The sequence below is a fragment of the Notolepis coatsorum genome, assembly GCF_963971535.1.
Source record: "Notolepis coatsorum genome assembly, chromosome: 4".
Taxonomy (NCBI): Eukaryota; Metazoa; Chordata; class Actinopteri; order Aulopiformes; family Paralepididae; genus Notolepis; species Notolepis coatsorum.
The window spans coordinates 142915365-142936109 of record NC_140168.1 but is presented as its reverse complement, the minus strand read 5'-3'; the positions used below and the strand labels follow the sequence as shown (position 1 = coordinate 142936109).

The following is a 20745-nucleotide window of genomic DNA, read 5'->3' as shown; positions in this document are numbered from 1 at the left end:
CTCACACACACACACACACCCACACACACACACACACACACACGCACACACACACACACACACACACACACACACACACACACACACACACCATGCCCGTTCAGCTTGAAATAAACAGTTAATCGCGAGAGTAGTAGGAAAAAGGAGAGTGAGATCTTCACTCTATATCCGTATAACTCGGTGTATGATAGCATGTACAATGATGGTGTATATACCGTATATATATGTCTGTACATACCCGCATATAATACCATTTTTACATATCTGTAGATAGATACTATATCTGTACATATCCCTTACCTACTCTTACTAGTTTCGCTGCTGGCCAGTATGACTTACTACCATAGTGTTTATACCTGTATCACTGTACATATTAATACTACAACGCTGTACATACATCTGATTAGCACTATTACTCAGTAGTACTAATTTATATATTTTATATCCAGTTTAATCACCTGTACATTGTATATTACTATTGCACCTTACTGTTACATTTACAGTAACGTCACGGACAGTAGCGCCACAGACAGTAGCCTCACGGACAGTAACGTCACGGACAGTAGCATCACGGACAGTAGCGTCACGGACAGTAGCGTCACGGACAGTAGCGTCATGGAGAGTAACGTCACGGAGAGTAACGTCACGGAGAGTAGCGTCACGGACAGTAGCCTCACGGACAGTAGCCTCACGGACAGTAGCGTCACGGAGAGTAACATCACGGACAGTAGCCTCACGGACAGTAACGTCACGGACAGTAGCGTCATGGACAGTAGCCTCACGGACAGTAGCGTCACGGACAGTAGCGTCACGGACAGTAGCGCCACGGAGAGTAACGTCACGGACAGTAGCGTCACGGACAGTAGCGTCACGGACAGTAGCGTCACGGACAGTAACGTCACGGACAGTAACGTCACGGACAGTAACGTCACGGACAGTAGCGTCACGGACAGTAGCGTCACAGACAGTAACGTCACGGACAGTAACGTCACGGAGAGTAACATCACGGACAGTAGCGTCACGGACAGTAGCGTCACGGACAGTAGCGTCACGGACAGTAACGTCACGGACAGTAGCGTCACGGACAGTAGCGTCACAGACAGTAACGTCACGGACAGTAACGTCACGGAGAGTAACGTCACGGACAGTAGCGTCACGGACAGTAGCGTCACGGACAGTAGCGTCACGGACAGTGACGTCACAGACAGTAGCCTCACGGACAGTAGCCTCACGGACAGTAACGTCACGGACAGTAACGTCACGGACAGTAACGTCACGGACAGTAACGTCACGGAGAGTAACGTCACGGACAGTAGCGCCATGGACAGTAACGTCACGGACAGTAGCCTCACGGACAGTAGCCTCACGGACAGTAGCGTCACTGACAGTAGCCTCACAGACAGTAGCCTCACTGACAGTAGCCTCACGGACAGTAACGTCACGGACAGTAACGTCACGGACAGTAGCCTCACTGACAGTAGCCTCACGGACAGTAGCGTCACGGAGAGTAACGTCACGGACAGTAGCCTCACTGACAGTAGCCTCACGGACAGTAACGTCACGGACAGTAACGTCACGGACAGTAACCTCACTGACAGTAGCGTCACGGACAGTAACGTCACGGACAGTAACGTCACGGACAGTAACGTCACGGAGAGTGGCGTTGCGCAATATTTCGGGGCTCCCCCGCAAGGTCGGACCATGGGGCCCCGCCCACTCCCCTAAATCAATAATAAAGTGACATCGCGGCCACTTAAAGCTTTTTTTTTTTAAATGTTTATTTTTTCAGGCATCATTCATTGACAAATACAAGTGGCTTTGTATTTTTTTTTGTAACATGAAGGTATTGTAGAACGTTATAGCCATATAATAATTTGAGTTCACACAACGGAACGGTTCACATAACATAATTTTGTATAAAAGAAAAGTAACAGGGGAGCTCCAGTAGCTCACCACGTACCGCGAGTGCTATTTCAGCGCCGTGGACAACCGCGCTCGCGCGGATCTGGGGCTGAGCGCGTTCGAATCCCGGACGGCAGCCGTGCCTTTCCCAGAGTGTCTTTCCCCCCCATCTGAACCCGTTCAGCCTGCTTCTGTCGGTCGAACTTGACCAAGTATGAATGCGAAGAAAAAGCGATAAACGCTAAAAGAACCAGGTGACTGGTCAAAGTAAAAAAAAAAATAAAAAAAGTAACAAACAAAACACATCCTATAGGCTACATAGTAGAGGATGCAGTCAGGAGCTGCTTTCTATTGTAGTAGGCCTATTATTTTATACGAGCACGTCTCCTGGCATTCTTCTGCGCAAAGTCCAACACTCTTTAAATCTAGACTGCGCGCGTGTCGGCTCTCAATACTAGAAACGTTAATAATAATAATAATAATAATAATAATAATAATAATAATAATAATAATAATAATAATAATAATAATAATAATAATAATAATAATAATAATAGCTTCATTTTATATAGCGCCTTTCAAAAGACCCAAGGTCGCTTTACATAGGGGGGGGAAATAACAAAAGTAACAAACATAATGGACAGACACAACATAATTTTGTGCTGGCTGTTCGGTAATTTCTTATCTACCATAGAACTTATGGCGCGTTATGCGCACAATTTAAACCATGTACTAAAAAATGTACGGATTAGATTCCAATTCCAATGTAACCTGTAGCCTACTCGTACTGGTTATGGCGAATAAAACGTTCTATTATTCTAACCTGTCTGGGCGGCTGTAGCGTGGATGGTGTCCTGACAGGGATGTCTGTCTGCTGTCTGCCTGGACTTGGAGCTGACCGGGGGGTTGCTAGCGGTGGCCGGGCTGGGTGGGGAGCTTACTACCGATGCATCTTCAGTAACGATAGAGTCAGTCTACCTCTGCTGCCTGCTGGAACAATGATGTTATTTTTGGTAGCTTTGCCGTCTCCTGTTCGGCTTTCGCTCTCATCTTGTTTTTCTGAGCACCGCTCGGGTATTTGCACTTCATTTTTACCGGCGCTTCCCGCTTTGTTTTGAACGCTGCCCTGCCTGCCAATGAACATTAGTTATCAGCCGGCTAGCCCTATCGCAGGTGAGCAAATAATTCTACAGCGTACACATGACGGGGATGGGGTGCTTAGCAACATAGCAGGGAGGGGGGGGGGGGGCCCGCCCTCTGCGCCCTGTTCCTGCGTTAGTACGAAATCTAAGGCGTCGGTTACACGCAGGGTGTTTTTCGTTTCGTTTTCAAAATGAGTTTAGCTTTCCAGGTCGCAACGTAGTGGCAGCCGAGTTAGACATTTGTTTTGCAACCTGAGCACTTTCGTTTTGCCTCCTGAGCACAGTGATGTAGTACAATGCCAAAGCAGTAGGTGGCAGTAGGTGGCGAACATGAAGGCAATTTTCAACCAATCAGAACTTGAATGTGCCAATACACTTCCTGCAAAAAAAAACAAGCCGCCATCTTTAAGTGCCTCCGTGAGCTATTTAGCCAATGTAACACTTATTTTTCAGCAAAGTGCAATACAAGTGCAATAAACAAAACGGATACATTCACTGTGTGTTCTGCCTCTCATTTGTTGATGAAACAAAACTAACATCAACACAATTGACCACCAAGAGCGGATAGTTTAGTCTCACAAAAAGATCACAGATGTTGTTAGCTACATGCTAACGTGAATGGAATATGCCAGTATAACAGTATAGCATTGTGGCTAGCAGCTAACGTTAGCTCACGTTAGTTAGTCAGCCAGCACCAAACTGATGATATCTGGAGCTATCAGTAGCTAGATAACATTAGACAACGCCTCGTGTATTAAACAAAGGTGAATAGATGACTGGGCCATTTTGTTTAATGCTTGTTAAGATTGAAAGAGGAGCTCTGAGCTAACAGGGTCTGATAGCTAACGTTAGCTCACGTTAGCCAGGTGCTCATGCAATCGTTAATGCTAGCAGAATGAATGGATGTAAACTTTATTTAACATATTGCAGAATGGGTACAATACAATACGGCTCAATACAAACAATTGTTAAGGGAATGCAGACTGTTGTAGCTTGGACTGGGGTCCTTATAACAATAACTTGACAACACATGGTAGCTGCAGCTATTTGGGGCATCTCTGTCGTAACCGGACGTTGGTGAGGGCATGCAGATGTCGGTATCTACTGCGCATGGGCGCTGAGCAACAACGGCTCCGCGCAGATTACATGACACGTTGTCGGTGAGTTTTGGCGTTTTTCCAAAACGGAAACACAATTTCAGCGTTGTCAGTAGGGCAACGCGTTTTCCTGCCAAAACGGTATTTCTATTTAACAGGGACAGCAAACGTATTCATTAAGCAACAAAAAGATAACAAAAACACCTAGTCTAACCATGGCCTTAAGATGATAGCCTACAGTGGGGGCGGGGCCCCCTAAACTCCGGGGCTCCCCTGCACCGCGGGGGGATGCGGGGGCCTCCCCTACGTCACTGGTCACGGACAGTAACGTCACAGACAGTAGCCTCACATACAGTAACGTCACGGACAGTAGCCTCACGGACAGTAGTGTCATGGACAGTAGCCTCACGGATAGTAGCATCACCGACCGTAACATCACGTACAGTAGCCTCACGGACAGTAACGTCACGGACAGTAGCGTCACGGACAGTAGTTTCACGGACAGTAGTTTCACGGACAGTAGCGTCACGGACAGTAGCCTCACGGACAGTAGCCTCACGGACAGTAGTTTCACTGACAGTAGCATCACGGACAGTAGCATCACGGACAGTAGCGTCACGGACAGTAGCGCCACAGACAGTAGCTTCACGGACAGTAGCGTCACGGACAGTAGCATCACGGACAGTAGCGTCACTGACAGTAGCCTCACAGACAGTAGCCTCACGGACAGTAGCGTCACAGACAGTAACGTCACGGACAGTAGCGGCATGGACAGTAGCGTCACAGACAGTAGCCTCACGGACAGTAGCGCCACGGACAGTCGGACAGCATGTCTAGTTAAATGGTGATAAAAAATGTATTTGGTGTGACTGGTCATAAAGTCCTTGGTGAACATAAGTATGGGCACACGTTGCTGCCAGTAATTTAATTAAATAAAACCTTTGCATATGCTTTAGATCAATAACTTGATTTCTGTGAGACATGAAAATTCTACCTCTTGCAACTCAATGCATCTTAATGATATTTCACCTATGACCTTGATCACACCTAGTGTCTTGCATTTATGCTGCTGCAAACGACCTGCAGAGTTAATGTAAGGCTGCTTTAGCTCCAACAGAAACTAACAGTTATACTTAGCAAAGATCCTCTCATAATATTGGGATATTATTACCAGGTTAAACTAGCGGCAGAAGTTAATTATATTGTTTACACTGTTTTTCTCATATTTTTATATTCAGATCTATTTTTATTGTCTTTCTTCTATTACCCTGCCCATACCTGTACCTCCCCTCCCCCCTCCTTCTATGATGCCGGGATTTCCCCAAGAGGATCAATAAAGGAATATCTTATCTTATCTTAAATGACTAAACTAGTAAAAAATCAATTCCACACCTTCATTTTCATTCATTCATTGACACCAGCGATTCTTCATTGAAACACTTTGAATCACTGATACCTTCATATCACAGAACGCTGGCGGAAAACGTCCAGTTCAGTTCACACATTATCATCCGAGCTCCTGGGGGGTCATCATCACAGTGAAGCGGGCTATTCTCGGTCTGAGCTTCACGGTGGTGGAACGAACCAGTCAGGACAGCTGAAACCCGGCTACTTTTCCACCATCTCCTAGAAACACACTTCTTCAAACAATATCTGGGGGAAAAAATAACCTTCTTTCTGTAGGTAGGCTACCTTACTACTATGCTACTATACTACTACCCATCATGCTAATATGTCTATACTATATAGAACTAGAGACTCACATCACCATACTGACTATCTTGTATTTTGCACTAGAGAGTGAGACTCACTGGACTCTCATCACTGGACTATCTTGTGTTTGTACTTTTTTTTTTTTATATTATATTGTATTTGCATCTATACTTTAAGTGTATCTATAGTGTGTATATAGATACTGGACTGTATAGGGAGGTGTAGTCTGACGTCACTGGTTGTTCCACCCGTATAGGGATTTATCATTGGGAAAATGGATTATCAGCTATTGTAACAATTCTGCCACATGGAAATTGAAAAGCTTTCCATTTTTGCACAAAATGAGTTCCCTTCTATCACTAACATTATTGTTTAAGCATTTTTGGTTGAAATAAAATTTGGCGATTTCTTTTTATGATTAATTGCGAATATTTTCATGTTGTGGATGAATAAGCACAGAAAGGTACACTATGCAAATGTTAATTCGTTTTAAATGAGACGATTTAGAAATGGGCAATGGGGAAAATACATTGCGTTGGACAGAGGGTGGAACACGAAAAACGGCAATGACGTAACCACTACACCTCCCTATAGGACTGTGAAGATATGTACCCCCCCCCCCCCCCCCCCCCCCCATGCTGCTTTGACACCCGGACTTCCCCAAGGGGATTAATAAAGGATCATCTTATCTTACTATGCACTCAGAGTGTAACACTAAAATTTGACACTATTCAAGGAAAAAAATGCCACTTACTCTTAGCTGTCAGAGATGATAAGATAAGATAAGGTATTCCTTTATTGATCCCCTTGGGATCCTTGTACTCTTTCCGCTGACTTGTTGTTCACAATTTGTAAGTCTCTTTGGATAAAAGCGTCAGCTAAAGGACTAAATAACATCTGTGTATCAACGGAAAACGTTGGGGAAAACCTGACCGCATGGAACGCAACACACCCTCGGTGCAGTGACGCCTCGCGCCGACCGGCTGTCCCCTTTGACCTGGATCAGCTCCTGTCGGGAAGCCAAAGCGTCCAATGGATTAGGTGTAATCGAGGCCTATGGAATTTGCACAGTGTGGAATAAACAGGTGGCCGATTTAGCGTCCAGGCTCCGGTGCTCGACACACGCCAGCCAGGGGCCACGCCGCCAGGCATACCTCCAGTTACATAGGGTCACTTCGGCTGTGAGGGTGGGGGGGTTCGTCCTCCTGGCTAACGTTCCGGAGCTCGAGGGTCTGGACAGCGTCAGTCATCCGGTCGTCCGGTAGTTCAGATGCGAGAGAGATGTCCTGTACTCTGGCCTTGGCAGCGGCCTTCAAAGGGGGAACGAAGAGTGAGATGTTATCCGATGTCGATGATGGGCCGCGAGCTCCGCACAGTGTATACAAGTATAGAGTATAAAAGACAAAACGTTGGTCTTAAAAGGTGCTGTAGGTGGTATTTTCTTTTGTTAAAATAAGTGTTAAGTAACCAGGAAATATACGTGTTCATTGCAGAGCGGAGGGACTGGGAGACCCATGTTACTGACCAGACAATCTATATCAGTGATGGCTGTTTACTGCAGAGTGGAGGGACTGGGAGACCCATGTTACTGACCAGACACTCTATATCAGTGATGGCTGTTTACTGCAGAGTGGAGGGACTGGGAGACCCACGTTACTGACCAGACACTATATCAGTGATGGCTGTTTACTGCAGAGTGGAGGGACTGGGAGACCCATGTTACTGACCAGACATTCTGTATCAGTGATGGCTGTTTACTGCAGAGTGGAGGGACTGGGAGACCCACGTTACTGACCAGACACTCTATATCAGTGATGGCTGTTTATTGCAGAGTGGAGGGACTGGGAGACCCATGTTACTGACCAGACAATCTATATCAGTGATGGCTGTTTACTGCAGAGTGGAGGGACTGGGAGACCCACGTTACTGACCAGACACTATGTATCAGTGATGGCTGTTTACTGCAGAGCGGAGGGACTGGGAGACCCATGTTACTGACCAGACATTCTGTATCAGTGATGGCTGTCAGAATGTAGAGCTATTATTTTAACATGTAGACCACTTATTTTAACAAACAAAAATACCACTTACAGCACCTTTAATTTACTTGAAAGCTCATTTGTATAGAAAATTCAGCTCGGCTGAAGTTCTTTTATTGTTTGTTTTTATTGTTTGTTTTTTATCTGGGGTATCAATATTGAATAATTGTACCGCAAGCGGACCGAATCTACGCTGCTAACACAGTACATTGCCAGTGACCTTAACACTTGAGCCACAGTAAGCCTCTGTGTGTGTGTGTGTGTGCGCGTGTGCACGTGTGTGTGCGTGCACGTGTGCGTGTGTGTGTGCGTGCACGTGTGTGTGCGTGCTAGGGATGGGCATTTTTAAAGACAAATCCAGATCGATTGATCACATGCTATACTCGAGTGATCGTGTATTACTCGTAAAGGGGAAAAAAACGAAAGAAAAATTATAATTATTCTTTTATTTTTATAAAAAAATTTGAAACTTAGTTTTGTTCATTCACGTATATGTTTAAGGAAACCAACAAACAGTTATAATCTTACACATACATGTGAAACAAATGTGAAAAAAATAAAAGATTATTTTTTTTCCATAAAAATTATTAATAATTTAAGATCGATTTTTCTCATAGCTACGAGTAATTGATTAATCGATTACTCACGCCCATCCCTAGTGTGCATGCGTCCGTGCGTGTGTGTGTTTTTGGTATTTACATGGTCGTTCTGTCCAGCACTAGCTGTCCACCTGTTGTGCGCCGGGCCGGGCCGCTCTGTTTATGCAGCACCGCGGGCGTAAATACTGCAGACGAGTCCCCGGCTGACTGACGTGTTTGTGTAGAACATCCGGGTTCAGAGAGGAGCAGGGGACGGGGTCTCTCTCCTGGTTCTGGAGGGGCAGGGGACGGGGTCTCTCTCCTGGTTCTGGAGGAGGGGCAGGGGACGGGGTCTCTCTCCTGGTTCTGGAGGGGCAGGGGACGGGGTCTCTCTCCTGGTTCTGGAGGAGCAGGGGACGGGGTCTCTCTCCTGGTTCTGGAGGAGGGGCAGGGGACGGGGTCTCTCTCCTGGCTCTGGAGGGGCAGGGGACGGGGTCTCTCTCCTGGTTCTGGAGGGGCAGGGGACGGGGTCTCTCTCCTGGTTCTGGAGAGGGGCAGGGGACGGGGTCTCTCTCCTGGTTCTGGAGGGGCAGGGGACGGGGTCTCTCTCCTGGTTCTGGAGGAGCAGGGGACGGGGTCTCTCTCCTGGTTCTGGAGAGGAGCAGGGGACGGGGTCTCTCTCCTGGTTCTGGAGGAGCAGGAGACGGGGTCTCTCTCCTGGTTCTGGAGGGGCAGGGGACGGGGTCTCTCTCCTGGTTCTGGAGGAGCAGGGGACGGGGTCTCTCTCCTGGTTCTGGAGGAGCAGGGGACGGGGTCTCTCTCCTGGTTCTGGAGAGGGGCAGGGGACGGGGTCTCTCTCCTGGTTCTGGAGAGGAGCAGGGGACGGGGTCTCTCTCCTGGTTCTGGAGGAGGGGCAGGGGACGGGGTCTCTCTCCTGGTTCTGGAGGAGCAGGGGACGGGGTCTCTCTCCTGGTTCTGGAGGAGCAGGGGACGGGGTCTCTCTCCTGGTTCTGGAGGGGCAGGGGACGGGGTCTCTCTCCTGGTTCTGGAGGAGCAGGGGACGGGGTCTCTCTCCTGGCTCTGGAGGGGCAGGGGACGGGGTCTCTCTCCTGGCTCTGGAGGGGCAGGGGACAGGGTCTCTCTCCTGGTTCTGGAGGAGCAGGGGACGGGGTCTCTCTCCTGGTTCTGGAGGAGCAGGGGACGGGGTCTCTCTCCTGGTTCTGGAGAGGGGCAGGGGACGGGGTCTCTCTCCTGGTTCTGGAGAGGAGCAGGGGACGGGGTCTCTCTCCTGGTTCTGGAGGAGGGGCAGGGGACGGGGTCTCTCTCCTGGTTCTGGAGGAGCAGGGGACGGGGTCTCTCTCCTGGCTCTGGAGGAGCAGGGGACGGGGTCTCTCTCCTGGTTCTGGAGGGGCAGGGGACGGGGTCTCTCTCCTGGTTCTGGAGAGGGGCAGGGGACGGGGTCTCTCTCCTGGTTCTGGAGAGGGGCAGGGGACGGGGTCTCTCTCCTGGTTCTGGAGGAGCAGGGGACGGGGTCTCTCTCCTGGTTCTGGAGGAGCAGGGGACGGGGTCTCTCTCCTGGTTCTGGAGAGGGGCAGGGGACGGGGTCTCTCCTGGTTCTGGAGGGGCAGGGGACGGGGTCTCTCTCCTGGTTCTGGAGGAGCAGGGGACGGGGTCTCTCTCCTGGTTCTGGAGGGGCAGGGGACGGGGTCTCTCTCCTGGTTCTGGAGGGGCAGGGGACGGGGTCTCTCCTGGTTCTGGAGGGGCAGGGGACGGGGTCTCTCTCCTGGTTCAGAGAGGAGCAGGGGACGGGGTCTCTCTCCTGGTTCTGGAGGAGCAGGGGACGGGGTCTCTCTCCTGGTTCTGGAGAGGGGCAGGGGACGGGGTCTCTCTCCTGGTTCTGGAGGAGCAGGGGACGGGGTCTCTCTCCTGGTTCTGGAGAGGGGCAGGGGACGGGGTCTCTCTCCTGGTTCTGGAGGAGCAGGGGACGGGGTCTCTCTCCTGGTTCTGGAGGAGCAGGGGACGGGATCTCTCTCCTGGTTCTGGAGAGGAGCAGGGGACGGGGTCTCTCCTCTGGTTCTGGAGGAGCAGGAGACGGGGTCTCTCTCCTGGTTCTGGAGGAGCAGGGGACGGGGTCTCTCTCCTGGTTCTGGAGGAGCAGGGGACGGGGTCTCTCTCCTGGTTCTGGAGGAGCAGGGGACGGGGTCTCTCTCCTGGTTCTGGAGAGGGGCAGGGGACGGGGTCTCTCCTGGTTCTGGAGAGGGGCAGGGGACGGGGTCTCTCTCCTGGTTCTGGAGAGGGGCAGGGGACGGGGTCTCTCTCCTGGTTCTGGAGGGGCAGGGGACGGGGTCTCTCTCCTGGTTCTGGAGGGGCAGGGGACGGGGTCTCTCTCCTGGCTCTGGAGGGGCAGGGGACGGGGTCTCTCCTGGTTCTGGAGGAGCAGGGGACGGGGTCTCTCCTCTGGTTCTGGAGAGGGGCAGGGGACGGGGTCTCTCTCCTGGTTCTGGAGGAGCAGGGGACGGGGTCTCTCTCCTGGTTCTGGAGGAGCAGGGGACGGGGTCTCTCTCCTGGTTCTGGAGGAGCAGGGGACGGGGTCTCTCTCCTGGTTCTGGAGGAGCCTTAGGGTCCCTGCCACTCGAAGGGTCATGTTTGTTGGTGTGTGTGTGTGTGTGTCTGTGTGTGTGTGTGCGCGCGCGCACAGTATGCGTATCGTGTACATGTGTGTGAGTGGTGATCGATAGATAGATAGATTGATAGATAGACAGATAGATAGATTGATAGATAGATAGATAGATAGATTGATAGATAGACAGACACAATAAAAGAGTCAAACGTTAAGAAAGGAGCAAAGAAATTAGATGATTGTGTTCATTTTAATAGTTTGCACGATTATCATATATTTACCATGTTGCGTGTTTGCCTGTATCCATCTGGTATATATATATATATATATATATATATATATATATATATATATATATATATATATATATCGTGTTTAAAGCCATCTGTAATGGCCGTCCGTCAGTGTGTTGTGCAGGCTCTGCTTGGTGAGAGGCTGTGTGTGTGTGTGTGTGTGTGTGTGTGTGTCTGTGTCTGTGTCTGTGTGTGTGTGTGTGTGTGTGTGTGTGTGTGTGTGTGTGTGTGTGTCTGTGTCTGTGTCTGTGTGTGTGTGTGTGTGTGTGTGTGTGTGTGTGTGCGTGCGTCACCAGGAGGTGAAGATAAAGAGCGAGGGGGGTGCGGGTGCAAACGGCAGGCGAAATCGTGACATTTTTATCCCTGTGCGCACACCGTCTCTCCGAGCGCCCGCCCACACACAACCGGCTGGCGGTGTTAACGTGAGGGATTTCCCGCACGGCGCTCAGTAAATGTGAGCGCCGGCAAAGAAGGCCCCACGCTCCGGTAAAACGTCTCCAATATACACCCCTGTGAGCTCGCATCCTGAAATAATTGATGAGCCTAATTGTTCCTAGCCTATCGACGGGGCGTATAAAAACGGCTCTGTCGTCTGCGTACAAGCAGACACGTCACACGCCTCGGCGTCCGCTCGCTGCACCTGTACATCCTGTCCCTGTGGTTGGCTGCACTGTGATTCAACCCTGTTGCTTTGCATTCGATTTGCAAGCCGGGCCCGTCCATGTCAAAGTGGTTTGTTTATGTCTGTGTGTCCTGCCTGTGGGTACTGTACAGTATGGGTGCGCGTGCATACTGGTGTGACAAGAGGAAGTGTGTGTGTGTGTGTTTGTGTGTGTATGCATGTATGTTAGTGTGTTTGCCGGGGCTCCCGTCTGTCTGACTGTGCTGTGTGTCTGACTGTTCCTGTTTCAACCCCCCCCCCCCCCTCCTTTCTCTCCTCTCGCTCTCTCACTCACCCCTGCTCTCTCTCTTTTCTCTCTCTTCCTCACCCTAGTCTCTCTCGCTCGCTCTCTCTTTCTCACTCAACCCTACTCTTTCTCTCTCTTTATCTCACTCTCTCACTCACCCCTACTCTCTCTCTGTTTCTCCCTCTCTCTCTCCCTCTCTCTCTCCCCCTTCTCTTCCCTCTGCAATAACAGTGCTGACCTAGTTTCTGCCTGTTCAGGGCTGCCTGTGGAATTTTACAGCGGGCTGCCTTCCTGGCTGCCTTACTGCTTGAAAACGCAGGCAGAAAAGCATGACTGAGGATTTTTCTTTTCGTCGCATCATTATGGCCTGATACCGTCTCCACCGCCCGCCCATCCCCCACCGCAGACCCCCACCACCGTCCCAACCGGTCTCGTTTAATTTAAATGAGTAATAACAATAGAGTTGCCCTTGTCGCCGGGGCGAATCCGAAGCCAGCACGCGTGAATAAATCACGGTTCGAATTAGAATCGAAATGGGAAGTGGCCCCCGTTGACCGTCGCTCATCCTCTCGAGCTTAGCCGTGATTTCTACCGGATGCAGAGGACGGAAAAACCCCCTTTCTCCACACACACGCACTCACTCACGCACGCACCTACCCTCCCCTCTCCCCCCTCCTTCCTTCCCTCCATCCCTCCCTCCATCCCTCCCTCCCTCCCTTTGCCTTCACAAATAAATGGTTAGAGTCATGCCCGGCAGATACTAGCCACTGCCAGGAATGGCTAACAAGGCCTCTCAGAACCACCCTCTTTTCCCTTCAGTCTGCTTAGAGAGAGAGAGACAGAGATTGTGAGAGAGAGAGAGAGAGAGAGAGAGAGAGGGGGACTATTTTTATTCGCGCCAGGGCCACGGATGCAAGTCATCATCAACACTCTTATTCGGAGAGATTCCTGATTAAATCTGAACGCCTTCCAATTAGGCGAGGGGAATGTTGTGTCACAGGCGAGAGGGAGAGAGATGGACCTCAAGGCTTGGCCGTGGCGGTGCTGAAATTTAAACCAGCGCTGCCGCACATTCATTCCTACCCGCCTCCCTCCTCTCTCTCTCTCTCTCTCTCTCTCCCTCCCTCGCCATTCTTTGGCTGAGCTTTTGGAGATCAGCATTGCTGGGGCTTTTTTGGTTTCTCCGCTGTCTCTCGAAAGCCGTTCGCAGTTCGCACCATGACTGGTACTGGTAAATAAAAAAAGCTCTCGTCATTTAGGCCGCCGTCGGTCGTTCTGTACATTACGTCGGGTGCATTTGCTTGGTGTTGTGGTCACGGCGTGTTAACACTAATTTATTTATGCCCCCCCCCCCCCCTGTGTCTTCCAGATTTCGGAGGCTGGTCATGGTGTCTGGAGAGAAGGTGTGGGACCCCCTCAGCGCGGGCCTCCTCCAGCCACGTCTGAGCGAGCAGCACCCGCCCGCCGGGCTCACTCCCCTCTGCGACCACCGCGCACGCCACGCGACGAGGGACGGCAAGTTCCGCCGGAGTCAGCGGCCGCACCGCCCCCGGTCCTCCCTGTCGCCGACCGCGGCAGCTCCAGACGACCTTTGCCAAGAAGAAGCGCAGACCTCCGCCCACGGTCTGCCGGTGCCGGCACAACGCCCTCTCTGCGGTTTCCACGCCGCCACCACCAGTGGACCGTACAAGCCGAGCTGTCTCGGTCTCGGAGTATCCTTCCGGCCTGTACCTGACGAGGAGGAAGGGGAGGCCGAGCAGCTGGAGATGAAGGGTAAAAGCAGGCAGGGAGGCAGGGGGGAGGCCCCGCTACTAGACGACCAGCTGGAGGACATGGCCGACGGGCCCAAGAACGCTAAGATCACTCTCAGCTTCCCGCTCAGCGCCGCCCCCCTGCCTGCCGCTCTCACGTCTCCGAACCACTGCCGCGCCTCCTCCTCGTCGTCCTCATCCCCGCACCGTCGACGGCCCTCCTCGTCCGGGTCGAAGGGCTCTGACGAGGGGTCACTGTGGAAACTGGACGCCACCATGGATGTAAAGCACCGGTCCTTTAAGCCCCCCCGGCACGACAGCTCTCCGTCCTCTTCGCCCTCCTCTTCCTCGTCTCCCATGACCGCGAACTCGCACGCGAGGAAGGACATCAAGTCCCCCCCTCCTCTGAAATGCTCCAAAGTCAACCCAGAGACTCAGTTCGGCAGGTTCCCCCCCAGGTCCTCCAGTGGTCTCATGGGGGGCTGTTATTCGGGGGAGGGGCGGGAGGAAAGACACAGACTGGCCAATGGCACGACGACGGCCTCGCCCTCTCAGACGGCCCAGATCCTCTTTAACCTGGGCGCCGTGACCTACCAGGGCCAAAGAGGCGGGGACGCAGAGAGGAAGGAGAAAACAACAGGAAGACCGAGCGGGAAGGTGGGAAGCCCTCACAACAGACCAAACCTTCAGCCGCCCACCCTCCACCTCCCTCCTCCTCCTCTTACGCTTCCTCCCTCTCCCCACCCTGCCGAGGCTCCCGCCCACTCGTCCTCCTCCTCCTCCTCCCCCGCTGACGGTCTGAAGCCGGAGCTTATCTGCGGCGTGTGCCACCGACTCTTCAGCTCGGCCTCCTCGCTGACGGCGCACATGCGGCTGCACCGCGGCACCCGCGCGCTCAGCTGCCGCTACTGTGGCAAGGCCTTCATCCACAACAAGAGACTACAGTCCCACGAGGGCTCGTGTGGGGCCCCCCCCCCCGGCCCGCTCTCCTCCCTCCAGCTCAAGGAGGAGCCCCTGGAGGAGGGCGAGGTGCGGGTGGAAGGAGGAGTGATCGTGGGGTCGGACGGAGCCATCGGCGGCGGCGGCAAGGCGCGGTTGGGGAAGAAGGAGCGAGACCTCCTGGCGCGCATCCACGGCGGCGGCGACGAGGACGAGGATGCCGCGCTGACCGCCGAGCTGCTGGCGGGCAGCGAGAACCACTTCGTGAAGGTGGTGGACGGCACCGTCATCTACTTCTGCTCGGTGTGCGAGCGCTCGTACATGACCCTGTCCAGCCTCAAGCGGCACTCCAACGTGCACTCGTGGCGCCGCAAGTACCCCTGTCACTTCTGCGACAAGGTGTTCGCCCTCGCAGAGTACCGCACCAAGCACGAGGTGTGGCACACCGGGGAGCGCCGCTACCAGTGCATCTTCTGCTGGGACGCCTTCGCCACCTACTACAACCTCAAGACCCACCAGAAGACCATCCACGGCATCAGCCCGGGACTCATCTCCAGCGAGAAGACGGCCAACGGCGGGTACAAGCAGAAGGTCAACGCCCTCAAGCTCTACCGCCTCCTCCCGATGCGCTCCCAGAAGAGGCCCTACAAGACGTACAGCGATGGCCTGTCCTCCGACGGCATGCTCCTGGCACCGGCCGACCCGTCCTCCTCCTCCCTCCCGCTAGGCCTGGACCTCCAGGGCCTCATCGACCCCCAAAGTATGAAGCCTGACCCGGACGCCTTCCCCGACGACTTCCCCGTTACTGTGGGCGCCGCCAAGCATGGCAACCTCTCCACGCTCACTCCCCTCCCTCAGACGGACACGTCCCAAGTGAGAAGACACGACGGGGGGGCCCCCGAGGAGTCGGAGCAGGGCAGGAGCAGTGGCGGCTTCAATGTGTCCAGTAGCAGCAAAACCAAAACTCCCAAGAGCGTTCGAGGCACAGAAACAGGCACGTCGTCGTCTGTGATAACTTACGGCCATACGAAACCCTCGGTCATAGTCCACGGAACTGCAGTGTCATCCTCTGTCATCGTCCATAGCAACCAGGTCACCTCTGGGGGCGGCAGAAGCCCACCGAGTAGCCCCTCCCCCAAACCGAGTGACAGTCAGTCCCCCCCCAAGGCCAGTCCGAGGTCAATCAGAAAGCAAAGGGAGAGCGCGGACGGCTACAGGAAGAGATCCAGGGACAATTCAGACGCGGCGGAGGAGGGCGGCGCGAGAGGCAGGCAGGACGCGGAGACGGGCAGGTCCCACCACAAATCACACAAAGCCCACAGCAAGAGCGACACCTTCGGCGCCAAGCAGCCGTCGGCGTCGCAGGCCAAGGGGGCGGGGCCACTGTGCCAAATCACTGTGCGCATCGGCGAGGAGGCCATGGTCAAGCGCAGCATCTCCGAGACGGACCTGCGGAGGGACAAGAGGCTAGAGCCGCCGAAGGCCAAGCGGAACGACGCCTCATCCCCGCGGGACGCCAAGGAGCCGCGGCACTCTCACTCCCACCACCACCACAAGCACCGCGCCCACCGCAGCGCCAGCCTGGGAGCGGAGGAGGACAGGAGAGGAGGAGGAGGCGGTGAGGGCGAGGACATAAAAAAGTCTCCCAAATCCCCCGACAAGGTGAGGGAGTACTATTTCCGTCAGGAGGTGCGCGAGCAGGGCGAGAGCGACCACGACACGGAGGACAATCTGTGGAGGCCTTATTATTCTTACAAGCCAAAAAGGAAGGCCCAGGCACAGCTGCAGAGGGCCAAGAGCTGGCAGAGGAAGCTCCAGTACAAACGCTCCCTCCGCCTCATGAGGAGGGCAGAGAGGCTCATGAACCACGTCAGTAAGGAGACGGTGAAGCGGAAAGACGACGAGGAGGAAGAGGAGGAGCAAATGGAAGAGGTGGAGGAGGAGGAGGAGGAGGAGGAGGTGGCCGGGCTGGATATGGAGGCGGCAGGGGAGGTTAAAGAAATATCAAAAGAGAGAGGGGAGGGGGAAATAAATCATCCTTCCGTCTCTTCAAAGGAGATAAAAAACGAACAGGAACATCAACAGACGGAGGGGGGTCACGCTAATCCCCCCACCCCTCCTCTGCCCTCGCCTCTGTCTACCTCAGCCCCTCCCCCGGGAATCAAGCGCCGGCCGTGGACTAATGGCAACGCGGCGGAGTGCGGCACGTGCGGCCGCTGGTTCTCCAGCCCCAGGAAGAGGGACAAACACGAGCTCAGCCACCTGCTGGAGTTCGTCTGCCTGTTCTGCCGAGCCACCTTCCCCTCCAGGGACAAGCTGGAGGATCACCAGAGGGCCCAGCACCCCAGGCCCGCCGAGCCCCCTCCTCTGCCCCCCAGAGCGGACCTTATTAGCGAGCAGGGAGAGGGGCCGGTCTGCACGGGGACGGAGAGGGGGGAGGAGGAGGAGAGAGAGGGTCCGCACGCACGGAGCACTTCCAGTCCCAGTCGTCTGAGCAGGCGAGCACTGGCCAGGCACACCTGTCCGCAGTGTCACAAGGTGTGCAAGACGTCCTCGGCACTGACCCGCCACGTCCGACGCCACGAGCTGAGCAGCTCCCCGGAGAGGGAGGAGGAGGTGCGGTCGGAGCCAAAAGTAGCAACAGAGACAATAGTTGGCACTGTTAGCAAAGACCTAGAGACTGAAACAGAACAGGTCCCCACTGCCCAGTCGGTTCCAGTCATCAGCTATTCTCCATCGGACCCGACGGCTAACGGCAGCTGTCGAGAACCCGAGCAGTGTGAAAGCCAGCGCGGCCAACTGAGAGTCGAGCAACATATGTCAGAATCCTACGACCGGGCTAAAACGCCCGAGCTCGCCTCTCCATCTCCAGAGAGAGAACCCAACCTGCCGGTCATTAAGCATCCACTAGATAGCCCGGTTAACCTCCTAACGCCCACCAAACCAGAAATCATGACCGCCGCGCCTTCCACTCTCCAGAGTGTGCTGGTCATGAGTGGTTCCGAGTGTCTGGATTACCGGACCCCTAGGAAGAGGAACCTCGATAGCCAGGTACACAGCCCTGTGCGCGTCACGACGCCCGCTAACGCCTGTCCCGCGATCACGCCCGTGACCTCGCAGACCAGAATAATAAACACTGCCCCTCCGGCTGTTTCCATGACGACCGCTCCCAGCCCCGAGGCGGGATTCATGAAGCGGGAAGGGGTCATCATGGACAGGGGAAGGGGGCAGGGGGCGACGAACGCCGCGTTCCTCCGCGCCACCAGCTATGAGGAGCCGCCGTCGGTCCGAGATCTCCCAGCGCCGCCCCCGTCTAGGAGCCCCTCCCCCGATGAAGCACAAGACCTAACTATGTCCTCCATGCTAGCCAGGGAGAGGGAGATGGAGAGGGAGATGGAGAGGAGGAGAGAGCGGGAGCGACAGGTGGAGCGAGAGAGGGAGAGACAGAGGGAGAGAGAAAGGGAAGCGGAGAGGGCCCACCACCAGCAGAGGAGCAGGGTGATCCACCCCGCGCCAGAGGAGCTGGCTCTGTTAGTCCCCAAAGAGGAGCCCCTGAGCCCCGCGCCGTCCCCCCAGCACATGCCCTGTCAGACCACTATCAACAGACCCTCTTCGCCGAGGAGACCCCCCAAGTCCCCCTGCCGGTCCTCCCCCGCGGCCATGGAGCTCTTGGCCCAGGTCTGCCGCCAGGGTCACCTCCCCTCCCAGGGCCCCGACAGGCTCCCGCTCCCCATGGGGGCGTCGTCCGGCGTCACCGGCGACCGCCCCTCTGCCCACGCCCTGCTCCTCCCCCGGGCCCCCCCGCAGCAGCAGCCAGCGGGGGACTCCCGGCTGGGGGGGGAGGCCGCGTCGGGGGGCTGCTACCCCGTCCAGGACTTCCCCCTCCCCCTCATCGTGCCGGGGGGCTACCGCTCGGGGAAGAAGCAGGAGCGGGGGGAGGACCACCACCGCCACCTGCTCATGTCCTCCTACCCGGCGGGGGGCCTGCCGTTCGGCCCGCTGGGGAAGGTGATGGTGCCGGGCGGCGGCGGGGGGGACCTGGCCAAGCTGCCCTTCTACCACGACCCCTACCAGCTGCTGTACGGCCCGCAGCTGCTCGCCTACCCCTACAACCTGGCCGCCCTGCCGGTGGCCCTGAACATGATGGCCCCCGGGGGGGACAAGGTGGATGGCCCCCTGCCTTTCCTCCCCGCCCTCTTCAACTACGCAGCTGCCGCCGCCGCAGCAGCAGCCGCCGGGCCCTACATGAGTGCAGTGCCGCACCCCCTGGTGGCCAATCCAAGTCACTACAGCAGCAGCAGTGGTGGCAGCGGCAACAAGAAGCAGCGTGACAGCAGCAAACCGTAGGATGCAAAAAAAAAATTTAAAAGAAGAAAGGCCCCATGACTGCGGAATATATTTCAAAGAGGATGGCCTGGCCTGATGTGGATTAGGGGTGTGTCAGCTCGTCGGGTCACTGAGTACACTTGCACAGTCCCCCCCCTCCCCCCTCCTGCCGATCTCTTTTTTGTTCAACAGCGATCAGAGCTGGGCATGAAATCAGGAGCAGGGGTGAAGGGAGGAGAAGGAGCCAAGAAAAAGGGAGCGAGGAGACGGATGTTGCACAGTGACGGATCGACCTCCCTCCCTCCTTCCTCTGACCCCCCCCCCCCCCCCCCCCCCCCCCCCCCCCTCCTGGCTGTCTGTAGTTCTAGAGCTTTGATTCATCCACCCTCTCGTGACTCTTTACGATATTATCTATAATATAAGAATAAGAACTGCTAACAGGGTGTCTGTGTGTGTGTGTGCGCGCGCGTGTGTGTGTTGTGTGTGTGTTTGTGTGAACCATTAGTTCAGTCCGCTTCCCTTCATACAGTGACTGCATAATGAGGCTAAAAGCTCTCCACCTGGGAAGGCTTTGTGTAGGCACTTAAAGAGAGACCTTACTCAACACACTCGGAGGTAGAGAATTAAACAACACTATGTGTGTGTGTGTGTGCGTGCGTGAGCGAGAACGCCAGCGTATTGTTGTGTTTTAAATCTGTCTGTGACAGTTGTGTGTGAGCACGTACATGCACAGTATGTAGGAATTCGTGCATGAAGTGGACTTATCTTCGTGCGTGTGTGTGGGCGTGAGTGCGTGAATGGCCCAGAGTTCGCCACCTAAGCGCGCTGATCATTCCTCGGCGGTTCCGACAAGACGGCAGTGGCACATGGCATTCACCACGCCGGTCGGACTGACGGCTGCGGTCGAGTTGGCGACGTAGCGTTAAAGGTGCCGTAAGTGTGGTATTTTCTTTGATAAGATAAGTGTTAAATAGCTCTACATTCTGACAGCAATCACTGATAGACCACAGAGTGTCTGGTCAGTAACGTGGGTCTCTCAGTCCCTCCGCTCTGCAGTAAACACAAAATACATTTCCTGGTATCCTGTTCTCACTTTATCCAATCAGGAGAGAGAACTCTGGATATTTTTACTTATTTCAAGAAATCTCGCCAAGCCAAATTTGCTCACTGCACTGGTAGATAATTTTACTTGTTTCACGGACATATTTGCTTAAAAACTAGTTTTTATTTCTTATTTTTGGTCAGACCATTTTTGCAGCGTGGAGTTCTCTCCCCTGATTGGATAAAGTGGGAATGGGATACCAGGAAATGTATTTTGTGTTTACTGCAGAGCGGAGGGACTGAGAGACCCATGTCACTGAACAAACTATCTATCAGTGATGGCTGTCAAGAGTGCAGAGCTATTATTTTAACATGTAGACCACTTATTTTAACAAA

General features: G+C 54.1%; 1 protein-coding gene across 2 annotated transcripts in view; it reads left to right on the top strand.

Annotated features, from left to right (window-relative positions):
• Positions 1 to 19603, top strand: part of zbtb4 (zinc finger and BTB domain containing 4) — a 50485-nt gene extending 30882 nt beyond the window's left edge. For both annotated transcript variants that reach the window (XM_084312996.1, XM_084312995.1), the window contains exon 2: positions 13662 to 19603. In XM_084312996.1, the coding sequence (XP_084169122.1) occupies positions 13678 to 19329 (5652 nt within the window). In that variant the 5' untranslated portion in view covers positions 13662 to 13677 and the 3' untranslated portion in view covers positions 19330 to 19603. The remainder of the gene's footprint in view (positions 1 to 13661) is intronic.
• Positions 19604 to 20745: the final 1142 nt, after the last annotated feature.